Source organism: Tenrec ecaudatus, chromosome 9 (assembly GCF_050624435.1).
Source record: "Tenrec ecaudatus isolate mTenEca1 chromosome 9, mTenEca1.hap1, whole genome shotgun sequence".
NCBI lineage: Eukaryota > Metazoa > Chordata > Mammalia > Afrosoricida > Tenrecidae > Tenrec > Tenrec ecaudatus.
In genome coordinates this window covers 16,059,224-16,076,224 of record NC_134538.1, presented here as the reverse complement: position 1 = coordinate 16,076,224, position 17,001 = coordinate 16,059,224, and the positions used below count along the sequence as shown (strand labels likewise).

The window sequence follows — 17,001 nt, the reverse complement described above, 5'->3', positions numbered from 1 at the left end:
CTCAAAGGCATTCAGCTCACGCTCATGGGTCAGCAAATCCCACGCCCTGAATTAAGTGCCCAGAGGCTCCCCGTTCTCCAAGCCAGCCTCCTACCAAATGCATTCAGCTTTACTCGCCTTGTGGCCTGGGGAATCTACCATTCTCTTTCCTGGTTCTCCTGCTGATCCTCCTCTGATGTCATGGCTGCTTTCTGGATCTAGGAGGTTCATGCTGCAGGGATCTGAGGTCCAGAGAATGGGCTCCACTTCTGGCTCTCACTAGTAATGCGATCCCTCCTCCAGCTTCTCAGAATGCTCGTTTTATATGCAGCAGGATGACAATCCAGGGACTTCTGTTCACAAATACTTGCTGGTGAATCCTATTAATATCTTCTCCCACCTTCTTACCAGACCCATGAAGGAAAAGGTGGTTTTGTGGGAGTTACAGACTTAGGCTAGAAGAGCCACATCAAATAATTCACTACCCTGAAATCAGTGGTACTGAAGGAAGATGACCAAGTTGCACAGAAGGCATGAGAAGAAGAAGAAAAAAACATGGATCCAGGAGTTGATGGACTGCCAATTGACATGTTTTAACAAGCTGGTGAAGCACTTCTCCGTCTATGCCCCCCAAATTAGAAGACAGATACCTGGGCATTTTACTGGAAGAGATCCATATATGTACCCATTCCAAAGGAAGGTGAGCCAATAGAATTTGCAAACTCTAGAATAGTATCATTGATATCACATGCAAGTAAAATTTTGCTGAAGATCATCCAACAATGGTTACAGCAGTACATTGATAGGGAGCTGCCAGAGGCTCAGGACTGATTCAGAAGCAGCCATGGAACAAGGGATCGCACTGCTGATGTCAGATGGATCTTGGCTGAAAGCAGAGAATACCAGGAAGATGCTTAGTTGTGTTTTACTGACTATACCAAGGCATTCAACTGTATGGACTTTAACAAACTATGAATAGCCTGGAGGAAATGGGAATTCCAAAACACTTAATTGTGCTCCTGGGAAACCTGTACATGAATCAAGAGGTACATGTGAACAGAACAAGACAATGCTGCATGGTTTAAAACGAGGCAATGTTATTGTTTGTACCTGAACTCACTCTGGGGATCCCGTTTTCACAGATCTATAAGGGGGAACCGTGACACTAGGAAATATTCACTCCTTAGAATAATCAGCCATTTGAGATCAGAAGAGCAGCATTTACCATGAGACAAAGTTCAGAAGGCAGGAAGGGTCAGGAAAGAGGGAGGGGTGGAAATGGGACACAGGGAGGAAGTGGGATGAGGAATGTTAACATTGTGGGAATAGCACCCAATGACACTAAGCAAAATGTGTATGGGTTGAAGGATGAAAATAAATGATTTCACCTGTAAACTTTTACCCAGTTCACAACTGAAAGAAAAGAGGGACATGGGTGGTAATGGTAAAAGCCAGAACTCAGTTAAAGGGTTCAGGGCTCTAGTCTTCCGGAGAGAACTCAGTCAAATTAGCATAACATAATTCATCAAAATAATGCTCTATGTCCTAGTTTCTTTAAAAGTATCTGGAGTCTTAAAAGCATGTAAGTTCAAGTAGAAAGAAAATGTTTTGAGAGTGATGATGGCAACAAATGTACAAATGTGTTTGACCCAATAGAGATATGTATGGCTTGTGATAAGAGTTGTACGAGCCCCCAATAAAATGATTTTTATTTAAAATAAGGAAGAAAAGCTTGTGAGTTGTCATTTAAGATACAATGATTGGTCTCAAGGCATCTGGAGCAGAAGACAAATAAGGAAGCCAAAACTCAAAAGAAGAACCATGAAGCTATCGGGGCCCAAAGACCACATTCTGACCCGGAACTCAGCTGATGGCCCCAGATAAGACGGGAGAAAAATGTACAGCAAATTTCCAAGTCCTGGAAGAAAACAAAAAGGCAGACTTCATAAACTGGTAGAGACTAGAGGAAACCGTGAGGCTGTCACCCTAGGGTGCCCTTTAAACTCAGAACTCACACCGCCCCCAGAAAACCCCTATCAGCCCAGAGACAGAGTGGCTCGCCAACTAAATTGTATCAACCTGGAGTGTGATGTCCTTTTCCAGGGACTGGTCTCTCCTGATAGCATGTGCAAAGTACATGAGACAGAGTCTCACCGTGTTGGCGTCTAAGGAGCTTTCTGGCTGTACTTCTTCCAAGACAGAGCTGTTTGTCCTTTTGGCAGTCCCAGGTACTTTCAGTATTCTTCCCTAGCACCATCCTTCAAGTGCATCTGTCCTTTGATCTTCCTTATTCAGTGTCCAACTTTCACATACATATACGGCAGCAATAGCCTGGCTTAGGTGAGGCACTCCTTAGTCTCAGTCACAACTTTGCTTTTCAACATTTTCAAGAGCTCTTGTGCAGTAGATTTACCTCATGTACAAGGCATCATTTGATCTCTTCACTACTGTTTCCAAGAGCTTTGATTGTGGGTCCAAGCAAGCTGAATTCCTTGACAACTTCAATCTTTCCCCTGTTTATCATGCTGTTACCTACTGGTGCCTATAGTACCTTCTAGGAACTTTATAGTTTAGATTTTAACATTTATGGATTTGATTCCTTTTTTGAGCATAGGCTCTGCTTCATTTTTCTAAAAGTGGATACTGTTTTACCAGCATCACTTCTTAAAGAGACTGCCTCTCCCCTACTGAACAGCCTTTGACTCATTGTCAAAAATCCATATGCCATGGGTGGATGGATTTACTTCTGAATTCTGGTTTCTGTTCCATTGGTCTGTGAGTGTGCCATTGGACCAGTGCTAGTCTGTTATGATTACTGTGGCCATATCGTATGTTTTGAGATTGGGGGTTTATGAGGCCTTCTACTTTGCTCTTCAATTTGCTATCATAAGGAGACTGGGTGGAACTGTGGGTTAGGTATTGAGTTGCTAACCACAAGGTAGGTGGTTCAAACCCACTAGCTGCTCCCCAAGAGAAAGATGAGGTTATCTGCTCCTCCGAAGATTTGCCAACTCAGAAACCCTGTCGAGGGTGCTATGAGTCAGAATTGACTCCTTGGCAAGTAGGCTGGTGTGTTGTTTCCTTTCCATATAAAGTCTGTTGTATGGTGATGGGTTTTTCCATTTCAGTACTACATGTTGTTGGGGCCTTTGCCTGTCTTGATGGGAGTTGGAGTCTCTCAACCTCCTGCCTCATCTATGATCAAAGCAGTGCAGCTTAGCGTTACTGTTATTAATGCCACCGGAGCTCTGTTTGGTTCTGATGTAGTCCATAACAACGGCTGCTACTTGCTGCTTAGACTCCGGAACAGGATTCGCTGACACGCACGCGCGCGCGCGCACACACACCTTCCGTGTGACAGGAAGACTGAGAGGGAGGGAGAGAAAGAAGGAATATCATAAGTAGATAAATACCAGGAGTACAAATCGGAACGTGCAGAGCACCAGGAAGAAAAGATAGGGAATTTGCCAAAGGATGAAGGAGGAAGAGATGATCAGACAGGCTTCCGAGAAGAGGGTGGCATTTGGGGTGAGTCTTGAAGGGTCTATGAAAACACCGAAAGAGGAGGGTGACTAAAGGTCCGTTCAGGGAAGAGGCAACCAGAGCAAAGGCAGCTGGTGGAGCATCCTGGAGCCCGTTTGGCAAATAATACTGCAGAGTTAGGTGGTGTTAGCGATGTGTCAGGTGCTGTACACCAGATGTTGCTGTTATAATTTGGGAGGTTACTGGAACTCAGATGCTTTTGAGGAGAAAAATATTAGGGTAGCTTTTAGAAAGATGTTTGTGTGTTTGGTTGAATCCAAGGTAGTTTTTATTCTAGAAGTTTCTACCTTCGTTACACAGGAACAGCAGGTCAACTGAAAGAGCTTTTTAAAAAAAAAATCTTGGCTCACAGATTTTACCCCATCCAGACTAAGCCAGGATGCCCAAGGGATTCCATTTATTTTGATAACGATTCCTAGATGGCTTCATTATTTCGGAATGCTTGGGAGCTATGGCTTTATCCCTTTAGGTCTTGCTTTTGTTTACCCAGCTTAGAGAACTTTCGTGTTTTTCTCCTTAACTATGTTCTTGTCATTCTACAGCCAGCAATGGTCCATTTTCCTTGAGCCTCTGTTACAGCCAGGGAGAGCACAAATAAGATAAAAGTAGATTCAATAGGACCGACGAGTTCTCCATTTTCGTTTGGATGGAGAACCCAGAAACTCTGGGTGGGGGGGGCTTCACTCACCCGATACCCTTGGTTTTCTGGGATCCACCTCAATGTGTCTCTTTCGCGTCCAGGCTGTTGGCAGCTCCAGAGTATGGCGTTTCAGCGTGTTGCCTAGGAGAATAAGGCCGTGGGGCTCTGGTGGCACTGTGGGCTGGGTGTTGGACTGTTAACCTCAAGGTCGGTGGCTCAAGGCCCCTGGCCACTCCAAGGGAGAAAGAAAGGGCTCTCTGGTCCCATAAGGTGTACAGTATCAGACCCGATCCAGGGTTCCTGTGAATTGGCCGACTCAATGGCAGTGGGTGTGGGTGAATGGGGAAGGCGAGGGGTTGAGTGTTAGACTGTTAGTGGAGGCTGTGTGTTGGTATGGTGCCTAGCAGAAGAACGCAGTAGGGCTTCGAGAGTATGACAAACCAGGACAGCAGAGCTGACAGCAACCTACTTCCAAAAGCCAGCCAATGAAAACCTGTGAGTCTTGCCAGCTCCACAGCCACCGTGGGGACGGCATAGGATGGGGGGCAGCATCTCATTCCAGCGTGCAGAGAGCCACCGTGAGTCTGGGACCAGCTCTGCTACAGCACCAGCAGTGCCTTCCAGTCTGTTCTCGGCGCCTACCCACTTTACACTGCACTCGATGTGAGCCAGTTTTCTCATCTGGCATCGCCATAATGCAGCAGGCCGGGCAGCCAGTGAAGCAGCCTTTGGCTTGTCCAGGAGAACACAGATGGCTAGGCCCCCTCTAGGACTGTGCTTGCTCTGGGCATTGTGACTGACTTCTAGGGCTGTGACCTTGGAAGTAAGATACCCAATGTTCTGCTGTCTAAGGAGGAGAGATTCCATACTCCCTGTGCACAAGATTTCTATCAAGTGGCTTTGTTTTTAATGCCCGGAATCAGAGAGAATATTTCAGTTATCTATTAAATGGCTATATTTGGAAAGCCTTGTTTTCTGTTGTCAAATTAATAAGGATTTACATCTTCAAATTCTTTGGTGCTGCTCAGCTCTGTTGCCTAGATAGTGAAAAATATGAGAAGGGAGTGTGTTCTGAGAATGCGGCCTCATGATGCTCCTTTGGTCCACTTCCTGGCGCCCTGATACTGGAAATCCTGTGTGCCAAGACAGGTATGCCAGTGTCCACCGCAGTGCCATCCAGAGTATGCTCCCCTCTCCCAACACAACCCACTGGAAGTGCTCCAGATGTCTTTATCGACAAATGACTAAACTAACTATGGTGCCATAGAGTCAAAGGAACGAGCTACTGCTACATGTAACGGCATGGTGGATGTCTAGAATCTTCATGCCAGTGTAAAGAACCAAACACGAAAGGCTGTGTATTATTTGATCACAATTAATACATAATTTCTGGAAAAGGCAAAAACTTAAGAGGCAAAAAGGATGGGATTGCATGATACTCATCTTCCGACACAATCACGGAAGACAAAGCAAGTGCATAAGCAAATGTGGTGAATAAAGCAGATGGTGCCCGGCTATCAAAAGATAGAGTGTCTGGGGTATTAAAGGCTTGAAGGTAAACAAGTGGCCATCTAACTCAGAAGCAACCGAGCCCATGTGGAAGAAGCACACCAGTCCGTGTGACCACCAGGTGTTGAAGAGATGAGGTATCGGGCATCATCAAAGAACAAAAAAATCATATCATTGTGAATGAGGGGGGAGTGCGGAGTGGGGCCCCAAAGCCCATCTGTAGGCAACCGGACATCCCCTTACAGAAGGGTCTCAGGAAGGAGATGAGCCAGTCAGGGTGCAGTGAAGCAATGATGAAACATATAACTTTCCTAAATGCTTCCTCCTCACCCACTATCATGATCCCAATTCCACCTTGCAAGTCTGGCTAGACCAGAGGATGTACACTGGTACAAATAAGAACTGGAAACACAGGAAATCCAGGATGGATGATCCCTTCGGGACCAGTGGTGAGAGTGGCGATATCGGGAGGGTGGAGTGGAAAAGGGAAACTGATTACAGGGATCTACATATAACCTCCTACCTGGGGGACGGACAACAGAAAAGTGTGGGTGAGGGGAGACATCGGACAGTGTAAGATATGAAATTATCAGGGGTTCGTGAGGGAGGGGGGAGAGGGGAGGGAGGGGGAAAATGAGCTGATGCCAAGGGCTTAAGTGGAGAGCAAATGTTAAAGAATGATGAGGGCAACGAATGTACAAATGTGCTTTACACAATGGATGTATGCATGGATTGTGATGAGAGTTGTATGAGCCCCCAATAAAATGATTTTTTTAAAAGGCTGGGATTGAGGGTGGGCAACAAATATGCATGAGAGAACTTTTAGGGTGATGGGCATGTTCTAAAATCGGGTCCTGGTTACAGGTAGACAAGCACACGTTTACTTGGAACTGTACAAGGCACTTTGGTGACTTAGCGGTTACATGTTTGACTCAAAACCACCAGCTGCCCCGAGGGAGACAGACAAGGCTTTCTACTCCTGTCAGGAGTTACAGCCTTGCAGACCCACAGGGGCAGTTGTACCCTTTCCTGTAGTACGAATCACTATGCGTCACTATCGACTCAAGGGCAGTGAGTGAGTTTCATCTGGAACTAGGAGCTTAGGTTGGGTGAAGTGTTGGTGAGTAAATGATACTTCAATGCAGAGAAGATACTTTCTGAGTATTCAAGAGGTTCTTAGTGCTGTGGACTGAGCTCCTGTGAGGAGCCCTGGAGGCCTAGTGGGTAGTGTTGGACTGCCACACTTCAGCTGCTCAGTGTGAGAAAGGCGGGCTTTCTACTCCTGTGAAGAGTTATGAAGAGTTGCAGTCTCGTAAACCCACGGGAACAAGTTCTAGGCTGTCCTGCAGGGTCGCTATGGCTCTGAGTTGGAATCAATTGGATGGCAGTGAGTTTGGAGTTTGGGGTGATGCTGAACCCCCAGGGTGGCTTGTGGCATGGACCTGAGCTCATGGGAGGATTGGTTGAGGCCAGTGAGAGTCTTACGTGCTGGGCTCGGATGCCCCCTGGATGGCCATCAAGAAAGGCATTTTTCCTCTGAGAAATGAAAGTACAAATCTGTGTGCTTGTACTTCCCCCACTCTGTCTGCAAGGGGCGAAACGAGAGGAATGCCTCTTCCCTTCCGCAGCCTGGAGGCCTCGGGCTCATTTGCCCCCTTTTGTCTGGGGACCAGGCTTTCATGTTCTTCGGGGACTTTGACACTTCAGAGTGCAGTGATTCCACACATTTATGACGTGGTTTAAAGTTCACAGTATCTTTAATATTACCTCATCCGAGTCTTCACACCAGCCACATGGCCAGAAGTCACTGCAGGGCTCGGCCGGGAGTTGTTACTTAATAAAATAGCAGAAATGAGGCCCCAGACCTGGACCCTTGGTTCCCAAATGTGATGTTTCAAGCCCTGTACCCAGGACTATCTTCTAAGTGCTAGTCACCTCTGATGGTAGATAAGGCTTGTATTTCTTCTGGATCCTTCCGGTGTTTCTTAGATACGAGGTGACCGTACTGAGACATGAGTGGTGTGGTTAAGGGTAAGATGAGGCATTGAAAATATCAGTGCAGGTAATACGTCGATGCCTTCCAGGATAGAAACCTCACTGCCATCAACGCAGTAGATCTGCTCCATGGGGTTTCCAAGGCTGTAAAGCTTTCCAAGTGCAGACAGCCTCATCTTTTCCCAGCACTGCAGCTGGTGGGTTTGAATGGCTAACCTTGTGGTTAACAGCCCACTGTCACCAGAGCACCTTCTAGGCGACCGCCAGCTAACTTCCAAAGGAGGAAATGTCTGCCCAGCTAAAGGTGTGTCTACAGATTGACAGATAGGGCCCCGTAAATATAGAAACAAAATAACAAAAAATGATTAATTTTAAAATGTTCCCTGGATATAAAAGCAGTGAACGTAGAACAACTTGGAAATCACATTTAGTGAGCAATTTACTTTAGTGACCATTTTCTCCGGGGGGAGGGGGTGTTGCGGCGGATGTGTGTAAGTGAAAATTTGACATTTGTGTGTCTTGAAGATGTGCAGGAGAGTCTCTGTTTGGGGGCTGTGTTTTCATTCTACACTGATGACTGAAGGAATTGGGAGAGCCATGTTAAAAGCCAGGGTACGAAGCACAAGGCCAATATTGTGAGGCAGCACGGGAACGGCCTGATTCTTATTTCGACGAGGGTCTTGCCTTTCTTATTCTTCTTCTTTAGCTTTTATAGCTGCCATAGCATGTGGGTTTTATTAATATTGGTGTCCTGGCTCTGAGCCTCCTTGATAGTGTGAAAAATGTTTCTGTTTACTGCAGAAGGAATCTTGCTTCTGAGAGTGATTAATCACTACACAGCACATGAGTGTGCCTGCCATTCACTTGTCGTAGCTCGGATTTGTAATTCAGGCTTCCTCCTATGGCGGAGAGGGCTGTGTGTGGAGAAGGTATTTTCAGTGCAGGCTTACCCATTGCTAGTAAAATGAATTTGCTAAGACCAGCCTTTTCCTGGCTTAAGAGGCCATTTTGCCAGTAATTGGCCCAGAGGTTTCTCCAGCATGAAGGAATATGGGCCCATGAAGCTAACTCGGGCACTCAGGAGCAGCCAGCCATGTTGAGAGCAATCTTGGCTCTGCAGGATCTCTTTGAAAGCCACAAAGATCTGCAAGCATGAATGTAGGCTCAGAGGAGGAGGAGGAGGAGGAAGAGAAGGCTACTGAACAGATTCCAACTCATGTCAACCCAGCATGTGTATGACAGGAAGCGTTTTTCCTCCTGGACTCCTCCTTCAGTTCCCTGATTGACGGACACCTCTTACCTGTCAGCAACATCACCAGCACCTGGAATTGAGAGGGGGAGAGCTGGATGGGTCTGCCTGAGGGACACAGACCTGACTACGCCTGCCCCGCGCTCCCTTCTGGACACGCTGCCTTTGGTGCACACAATGTCTGGCGATGCACGTAGACAACTTCTCAGTTGCAGGTTCCCGGCACTCTGCTGTCTGGCTGTCGAATGTGCAAAGACACCTCTGGGTGGTGGGTTTTCCGAGGAGCCTGGGTGGGATTCGCAGAAGCTGCCTCTGGAAAGCAGTGAGCCCTTCCCAGGCAGCATCCCAGCCCTACCACATTCATGTGCAGCGGAGGAGCCAGTGCCTGGGAGGTGATGGGCTTCAAGCTGTGGGGCAGATTCTGTATCCGCTCTGTGAGTCGTCTTGGCCACTCGGGTCACATATCTGCTGCTCAAACCTCTCTTCCTGCAGGTGACTAAGGTGGGATCAGAAAGGACCACCTCACCTGCCTTCATGCCACTGCATCCTGGCTCTGGCTCCCTTCTCATCCGGGAGGGAAGCCCCTCTGACTTCCCAGAGAAATGCCCTGGCCTGCGTGGCAGTGTTGTAACCATGCTGTGCACTCCGCTTTAGACGGATGTGGCTGGAGGCTAGACAGGTGGTTAGGGTCGCAGCGAGGGAGTAAAGAAGTCATTCTCTAGAGAGGAGTCCTGAAGGGCTTTGGGGTGAGATATCTGCCATCTGTCCCGGCTCTGGAAAGAGGCTGGACTCCCTTTTTCCACATCACGTGTCTGGGTGCTGGCCCTGTGCCATCGTGTCACACAGGAAGTATGTGAAGGTGCCGCATAGAGACACTAAGGTGGCCGAGCAGGAGAGGGAGGCTCTGGGTGCCCTGGGAGCCGGAGAGAGGAGCACTGGTATCTGCTCTGTCGCCTCCCTGCCGTGGACTTTCGGGACCGAGGAGCCAGGGACACTTGCTTAGGTCCCACAACCAGCTCTCCCATCTCCTTTCATGGGCCAGGAAGCAAGCACCGCTGGGGCTCAGCATCCCTTAGAGCAGTGGTTCTAAACTAGAATGTCTGGACCAGCTGCAGCCACATCCCCCGGGAGTTTGATGAAAGCATAAATTTGTGACCCACACCTTGCCCCCTTCGTTGTCCAGGTAATGGGATGTACCCTCTGTGCTGGGCACTACGCAGCTGTGAGCTAGGCAGGTGGCCCAGGGAGACTGCCCAGCCTGGACTGTTTCTCATCCCAATACCTTCTCCAGAGGCTGAAGCTGGGGCTCTGCAGGGTGGGGTGAAGCTGGAGGGGTGAGCAGGCCCACAACTGGTCCACAGTGCGTCATTCTCTGTGTCCTGCCTTGTTTGCTTGCTGCTCTGCCACCCGCTCCTGATTGGACCGGGATGGGATTTACTCCGGGATCATGGGAAGCTCTCCACAGCAAATATGTAAGCTGTTCCAGTTGAGTAGCAGAGCGTATCTACTCGCCTGTCCTGATGGCAGACACAATGTGCTTACCCTACTCTGAGAAAAGTAACCAAAGGCGGCTCTAGGGGGTGATTCAAGCAGCATCCTCTGGAGTGGAAGCGGGGTTTGCTGTGAGAGTCGTGTCCTACCCATGTCAGCATGTTGTTGCCATTGTGGACAGTCACTCGGCACTCTTTACAGAGTGTCAATCGCTAAATCTGTTCTGGACAAGAAGGCTGTGCTCAGAGCCCCATCCTGAGCAGGGAGGGCCCGGGAGAAAGGCGGGGCAGTGTGCTGATGTTTCTCTCTGTTCCTCCAGGAACTACTCCTTCTATGTCCTGGACAACCAGAACCTGCAGCAGCTGTGGGACTGGGACCACCGGAACCTGACCATCAAGGAGGGGAAAATGTACTTTGCTTTCAACCCCAAACTGTGCGTGTCCGAAATCTATCGCATGGAGGAAGTGACGGGGACTAAAGGCCGCCAGAACAAAGGGGACATAAACACAAGGAACAACGGCGAACGAGCCTCCTGTGAGTGGGCGCAGTGGCAGCCGCAGAGCCCGTCCTGCAGGGGTTCCTGCCTTGCTCTACCTAGTGGGGAGGGGAGGGGAGGGGAGGGGCTGGTGCAGGGCAGGGCTGCGCCTGGGGGCCGCCTCACCAGCCCTCTGCCCATGCTTCCGTGTCTATAATCAGTAGCAGAGTAGGCTCAGGACATCCGTGTCCGCGTCTGTGCCTTGCACATAACTTCTCACGCCGATTTTAAGGGGTTGCTGATGGTTTACAGATGACTGATGCCCTCTTATGTGGGCATACCACTAGATGGTTTTTGCAAAAAGCGCCAGCACTGCCTGTCCTAAGAGTGAGCTCTCTGCACCCTTGGTGCCCCAGGAGAGATGCTGCAGAGAGGGAGAGGGAGCCCAGTGATTACCACAGCCCATGCAGGCCACCAGATTTCTGCCCTTTGGGCAGGGCTATGACCCTAACAGAGCAAATGTGATCTGCGTTGAGCTGGTTTTGAAATTTTATAACGTGCCACCGGTTCCACCAGTGAAACAGCAATATACATTTACTCTCCGGTCTGAGATAGAAAGTACATTTCTTTCTTAACCTTGTGTGAAATCGACTTCCTTGTTGTTGTTTTAACGTTGTGGCTTTGTTTGCCTGTCTAATACATGTTCTGTCTTCACCATTAGCTTTTTAATAAAGAAAAAAATAGAGTTATTTATGTAATCCAGGGTAGTTTGCGCGGATGCCCACGCACGCGCACAAGGACCCTCACGCACCTAGAGGAGTGGAGTTTGTAAAATCATCAGCATCTGGCGTGGGTTTGGTCGTCTGGTGTCAGGATTGCCAGGAGGAGATGCCCCAGGAGGAGCGTTAGCACTGAGATGGCTCGTGCAGAGCTGGAGAGCCGATTTAGCCCTGGGAACTCCAGTGCCTGCTCCCCTCCCTCTTCCACACGCTGAAGCTCCTCTTCGAAGCTTGGCAAACGAGGATGCTCCAGAGAATTTGCCCCCTGTTTCCATCCCAGGGCAGTCTGAAGACAGCTGCTACCTATTTTCACTGGAAAGTGAAGCCAAGGCTTTCTTGCTATATAACCCTCACAGGAAGCCCGCACCGTTTTTCCTGACCTCCCTCCGACACAGGAAACCTAAAGTCTCCTCGTTCGGAGCTGCTTTCAGTCTCTCAGCCTCACCTCCTGGGTGTGGAGCAGGATCAGGCACCTATGAGGGTGGGAGGCAATTTGCTGGAGCTCCTGTGCATTTCCCCCGCACTCAGCCGGTGTAGAAATCTAATGATTAATGAGTTCAGTTGCTAACCCAAAGTGGGAAGTTTGAGTCTCCCCAAAAGTGCCTTAGAAGAAAGAGCTGGTGATTTCCTTTCAAAGAATTTGTTGCTGAAGACGCAGTGAAGTACAGTTCTATTCTGACATTCAAACAGCAACGGTTTGAGTTTGCACAACACAGTGAGCTCCCGGAAAGCTGTCTACATAGTAAAATGTGCGGGTTCTTTCGAAATAAGTCACCCAAGAACTCCAGAAAGGGGATACAGCAATGGAGAAGAGGGGCGTGGGACTGGGGCAGGTGAATTTCCGAGGGATGTGGAGAACCCGTAATATTTGTCCCTGATACCTGCGCCTCTGTGCCCCAGGTGAGAGTGATGTGCTGCATTTCACCTCCACCAACACGTGGAAGAACCACATCATCATCACGTGGCACCGGTACCGCCCTCCTGACTACAGGGACCTCATCAGCTTCACCGTGTACTACAAGGAAGCGTGAGTCCCTGCGTTTGCTGTTGTCCTCTGGCCATCGGGCTGCAAGCGCGTCCAGTCGCTTGTCCAGGGGGAACAATGCTGGGTGTCATGGCTGTACTCTCTGGTGTCCGCCCAGCTGCCCTTGGATGGCCATCGTGGCTGGTGGCCACCACAAGTGTAAAAGAGTTGGCTTCAGGCCTTTCCTTCTTTAGCGAATAATTGGAGATTTTTGAATAAAATAAACAGAGTGGGGAAGGTTTGCTTTCCAGAGAATCACGTTATTCCAAATTTCTAATGGTGGAAATGCCCACCCCCACTACTCTGGGGATCCCCCCTCCCCACCCCACTGCCACACAACCATTCATGGTACCCTGACTGACCTTCTAGGCTGCCTGTCCTTCACCTTATTTCAGTCACTCTGTCTGTGGAGATCTCTGGACAGAGGAAGGAGACTGGAGGCCAACCGAGTTCAGTGCCTGGGAACTGAACATAACTTCTCGCAATGGCTGCTGGCAGCCTCTTCTCATGTCATCGCCTTTAAAAACTCCCTCCACTTCCCTTATTCCCAGTGTCCAAGCGATCCCCTTAGTGCACTTAGTCTTGTCTAGGTGATATTTTAATGCCACGGGCCTTTTCTTGGGTGCTTGGCTGCTATAGAGCAGAATAAGATGTCACCAATGGCTGTATCTTGTACTGTGTCCCTGCTGCAGCTGGGGCCCTGTGGAGGGTCATAACCAATGAGAAGGAGAAGGCTCATGATAATTAGTCACTCAGCCCTCCTATTTATGGAGCCAACGCGTCATCCCCTATTATGGCGGGAGCCAGCTCACATTCATATCTGCGGTCGGATCCCATGGCCAACTGTGTGTGTAAAACACCATGTTCTATTAGATGGTCTTACCAATGTGTTGGCAACGTAGGCTAGTAATTTTACTAAGGAGTTGATGACAATTGAGATAACCTGGAAATGAAATATTTAAATATGATAAGATATGTAAACATTATTTGTGAAAAATTAAATATTAGAAGCAACTTCTGTTATTCTCTAGCAAAGTTGTTTTTCTCCCAAAGTTATCCTATATCAATATATGATGTTGGCATTGATCATACTTGAGGGCCAAAATAGGGAGAGATGAAAATCACATTTGTGTATGTAATTAGGGTGTAGTGCACTATCAACTCCAGTAACTGTAGAACTTGCCCTTCCTGTCACAGCTTTCACCTCGATAGTGCAAAAATGTGGTGAAATAGTCTATAAAGCCTAATTGATTGGTCATATTATTTAGAATCCCCACTATTGAATCTGTGACATGCTCGGCCACTAGGGAAAGGTTTTGAGAGCTGGTGTCATCACCCTACAACATTCTCTGAGTTTCACTGGTTATCTTTCAGCCCCTATAAAAACGTGACCGAGTATGATGGGCAGGATGCCTGTGGATCCAACAGCTGGAACATGGTGGACGTGGACCTCCCTACCAACAAAGATGTTGAACCAGGCATTTTACTGCATGGCCTGAAGCCCTGGACTCAGTATGCTGTTTATGTCAAGGCGGTGACTCTGACCATGGTGGAGAACGACCACATCCGTGGGGCCAAGAGCGAGATCTTATACATTCGCACCAATGCATCAGGTATCCACCTTCGATCAGCCCCTCTGAACCCCATACTACTTTTTCAGCTCAGTGGGTTTGCTTATTGCAAGCTACAGTTGGGAGATCAGTAATTAAATATGTTCATTGTTCCTCTGTCCTGGCCCATTCTGATTTTTATATGCCTTTTAGATCAGGAGGCAATGCTACTGATGCTAGTTGCCATCTTGCCATCCCAAATCATGGCGATCCATTGACCACAATGCACAACCGTGCCACGTCCTCCAGCATCCTCACAGTCGCTCCTATGACTGGGCTTATTGTTGTGGCCCTCATGTCAGCCTGTCTCACAGAGGTTCTCCTGTGGGAGCCAGCCCGCATCTGGACGGGATGATTGAAGGGAAGAAATCAGAAACGGGCAGAAGTTTTTAGGTGCGCCTCTCCTCCACGTAGCCAGATCTGAGTGGGAAAGAGAGAGAGAGAGAATGTATTCTTCCACCAACTGAGATAGTCTTGGGATGTGCAGGCCCACCCACCCCACCCCAACCAGGGACACCCACCTGTGAAACAAGGTGGGCAGTATCTTAGAGGTCCGAGGGCAGAGGCAGGTAGAGGTGAGAACAACAGCAATGCGTCTGCTCCTCTAGATAAGGCTGCTGGCTGGCTATTAACTAGCCATGTGCTGGGAGGAGGGGTCGTTCAGGTGGCTCTATAATGGGGGCTATGGTGGGGATGATGTTTAATTAGGAAAATGTAACTGGGACTCTTCTCCAACTCACAAATGTAAACGTCTCCCTCCATTCAGAATCCCAGCCTCCCAGGCTTCCTCAAATTTGACTATAGAGAATTTGTCCATGCATAATTCTCAGCCTGGTCTTCGGTTTCCCACAGTCTCCCACTCTCTTGCTGGCCCTCTTTCCCTAATCACGATGTTCTTTAGTAGCTTGTCCCTCCTCCGGGTGATCTAGCTAAAGGAAGTGGCTCAGACAGTGCTCTGGGGTGCGTGCTCTGTAAGACCCTTAGTCACTAATTCTCAAAATAGGTCTCCAGGTCTTTCTGCCTGGTCTCTCGTAGTATGGTCCTTGTGCCAAAACCTATCCACCAGGATGACATTACTGGCATGGCTTCCAGCAATATGGAAACTACAGACAGACAGGTGGTGGCGAGATGCAGTGCCTTTTTCTTGCTCTTCGAACCCTTTTTAACAGCTGTATTCTGTACTCAGGCTGTTTTCTGAACTTGGTTTCCTCTTCTCTCATCTCTGTCGGCCCTTTGCGGAGGAGCCGGGCCCATGCATGCGTAGTTGGCTTCAATGGAAGGCGTGATCAGCACACGGCCCTTTTCACCCCTGAACCCCTGTGGGTGAAACCACGATGGTCGGTGTGCCTGTGCCCTCCCATCCCCCATTGGCTCTCCAACGTCATTTCGAGTCACGAAGATTTCACAGAGGTAGACAGAAGTGGAAAACTACAGCCATAACAATAATCAAAAGCATTGCCGTTGAGCCGATTCTGAGTCATGGGGGACCCTACGTGGCTTTCTTGAGCCGTCAGTCATTACTGGGGCCGGCAGCCTCGCTGTTGCCCCGAGGAGCGGCCCGTGGTCTGGAATCACCAATGTTGTGCTTAGTAGCCCGGCGCTTCACCGGCGGTACCACCTCTTCAAGATACCCACTGGTGAAAACATCTCTCCTCCCCTGGCCCATAGCTCCATTTTACACAGCCCTTCAGGATGAGGACATGATAAGAACAAACAAACAGCCATTTGTGTATATTTTCCAAATGCATAGGATTTGGGTGCACTAGGAGACCCTAGTGGGCGAGGTGAATGGTTCACATGCTCAGTTACTGAGGGGTTAAATGGACCCACCGAGCCTCTCCAGAAAGGCTTAGCAAGAGTCTCCTGGAACACCAGCCACACTTCGGCCATGACAGCTGTGCGGCCGCCATGACTGGAGCCCGCCCGGTGGCATCTGGTTGGGACACACTCATCATCCATGCCGGCGTCCACTCTAGCGGTGGGTTTGGGGTTAAGTCACGCTGCACCAGATGTGGTGCTTTGCCTGTCCATAGAATTCCTTTTTCTGCAAATAGAGTCTATTTCTTGAAACCAGGGGCTAAGTAAGTATGATTGAGTTTGGAGACTGCTTTTCATAGTTGTGTCATAATCATTCCACTCTAGCAGGACTACAGACTCAGTGGGTTCCCGGGCCCTTTCCCTGACGGGACTGTCTCCTCCCCACGCCTCTGGCATGCACGTGCGCACTCGGGCGCACACGCTCGTCTGTCTTCATCCCCTCTCCCCTTTCATACTGCCACCTTACTGTGTTTATTGGAGATTTGCATGAAATGTACGCCAGTCACATTTTGTGAAAATTTCTAAAATTTGACATTTTTTAATGGGCACTTGTCTACATGTGACCCCCTCCCTGGGGGACGGACAACAGGAAAGTGGGTGAAGGGAGACGTCGGGCAGGGCAAGATATGACAAAATAATAAGCATTTATAAATTATCAAGGGCTCATAAGGGAGGGGGAAGCAGGGAGGATGGGGGAAAATGAGGAGCTGATTCCAAGGGCTCAAGTGGAAAGCAACTATTTTGAGAATGATGAGGGCAACAAATGTACAAATGTGTTTGACACAATGGATGTACATTTGGATTGCGATAAGAGTTGTACGAGCCCCCGATAAAATGATTTAAATTAAGGGCAGTTGTAATAAATAAGAAAAAGTAGGTATTTTTATTA

The 17,001-nt window shown here is 48.8% G+C and overlaps 1 protein-coding gene across 1 annotated transcript in view; it reads left to right on the top strand.

The window, feature by feature from the left end:
- Positions 1-17,001, top strand: part of IGF1R (insulin like growth factor 1 receptor) — a 308,352-nt gene that overhangs the window by 247,741 nt on the left and 43,610 nt on the right. The window contains exons 7-9 of the mRNA XM_075557892.1: positions 10,726-10,940; positions 12,561-12,687; positions 14,059-14,297. Of these exons, the coding sequence (XP_075414007.1) occupies positions 10,726-10,940; positions 12,561-12,687; positions 14,059-14,297 (581 nt within the window). The remainder of the gene's footprint in view (positions 1-10,725; positions 10,941-12,560; positions 12,688-14,058; positions 14,298-17,001) is intronic.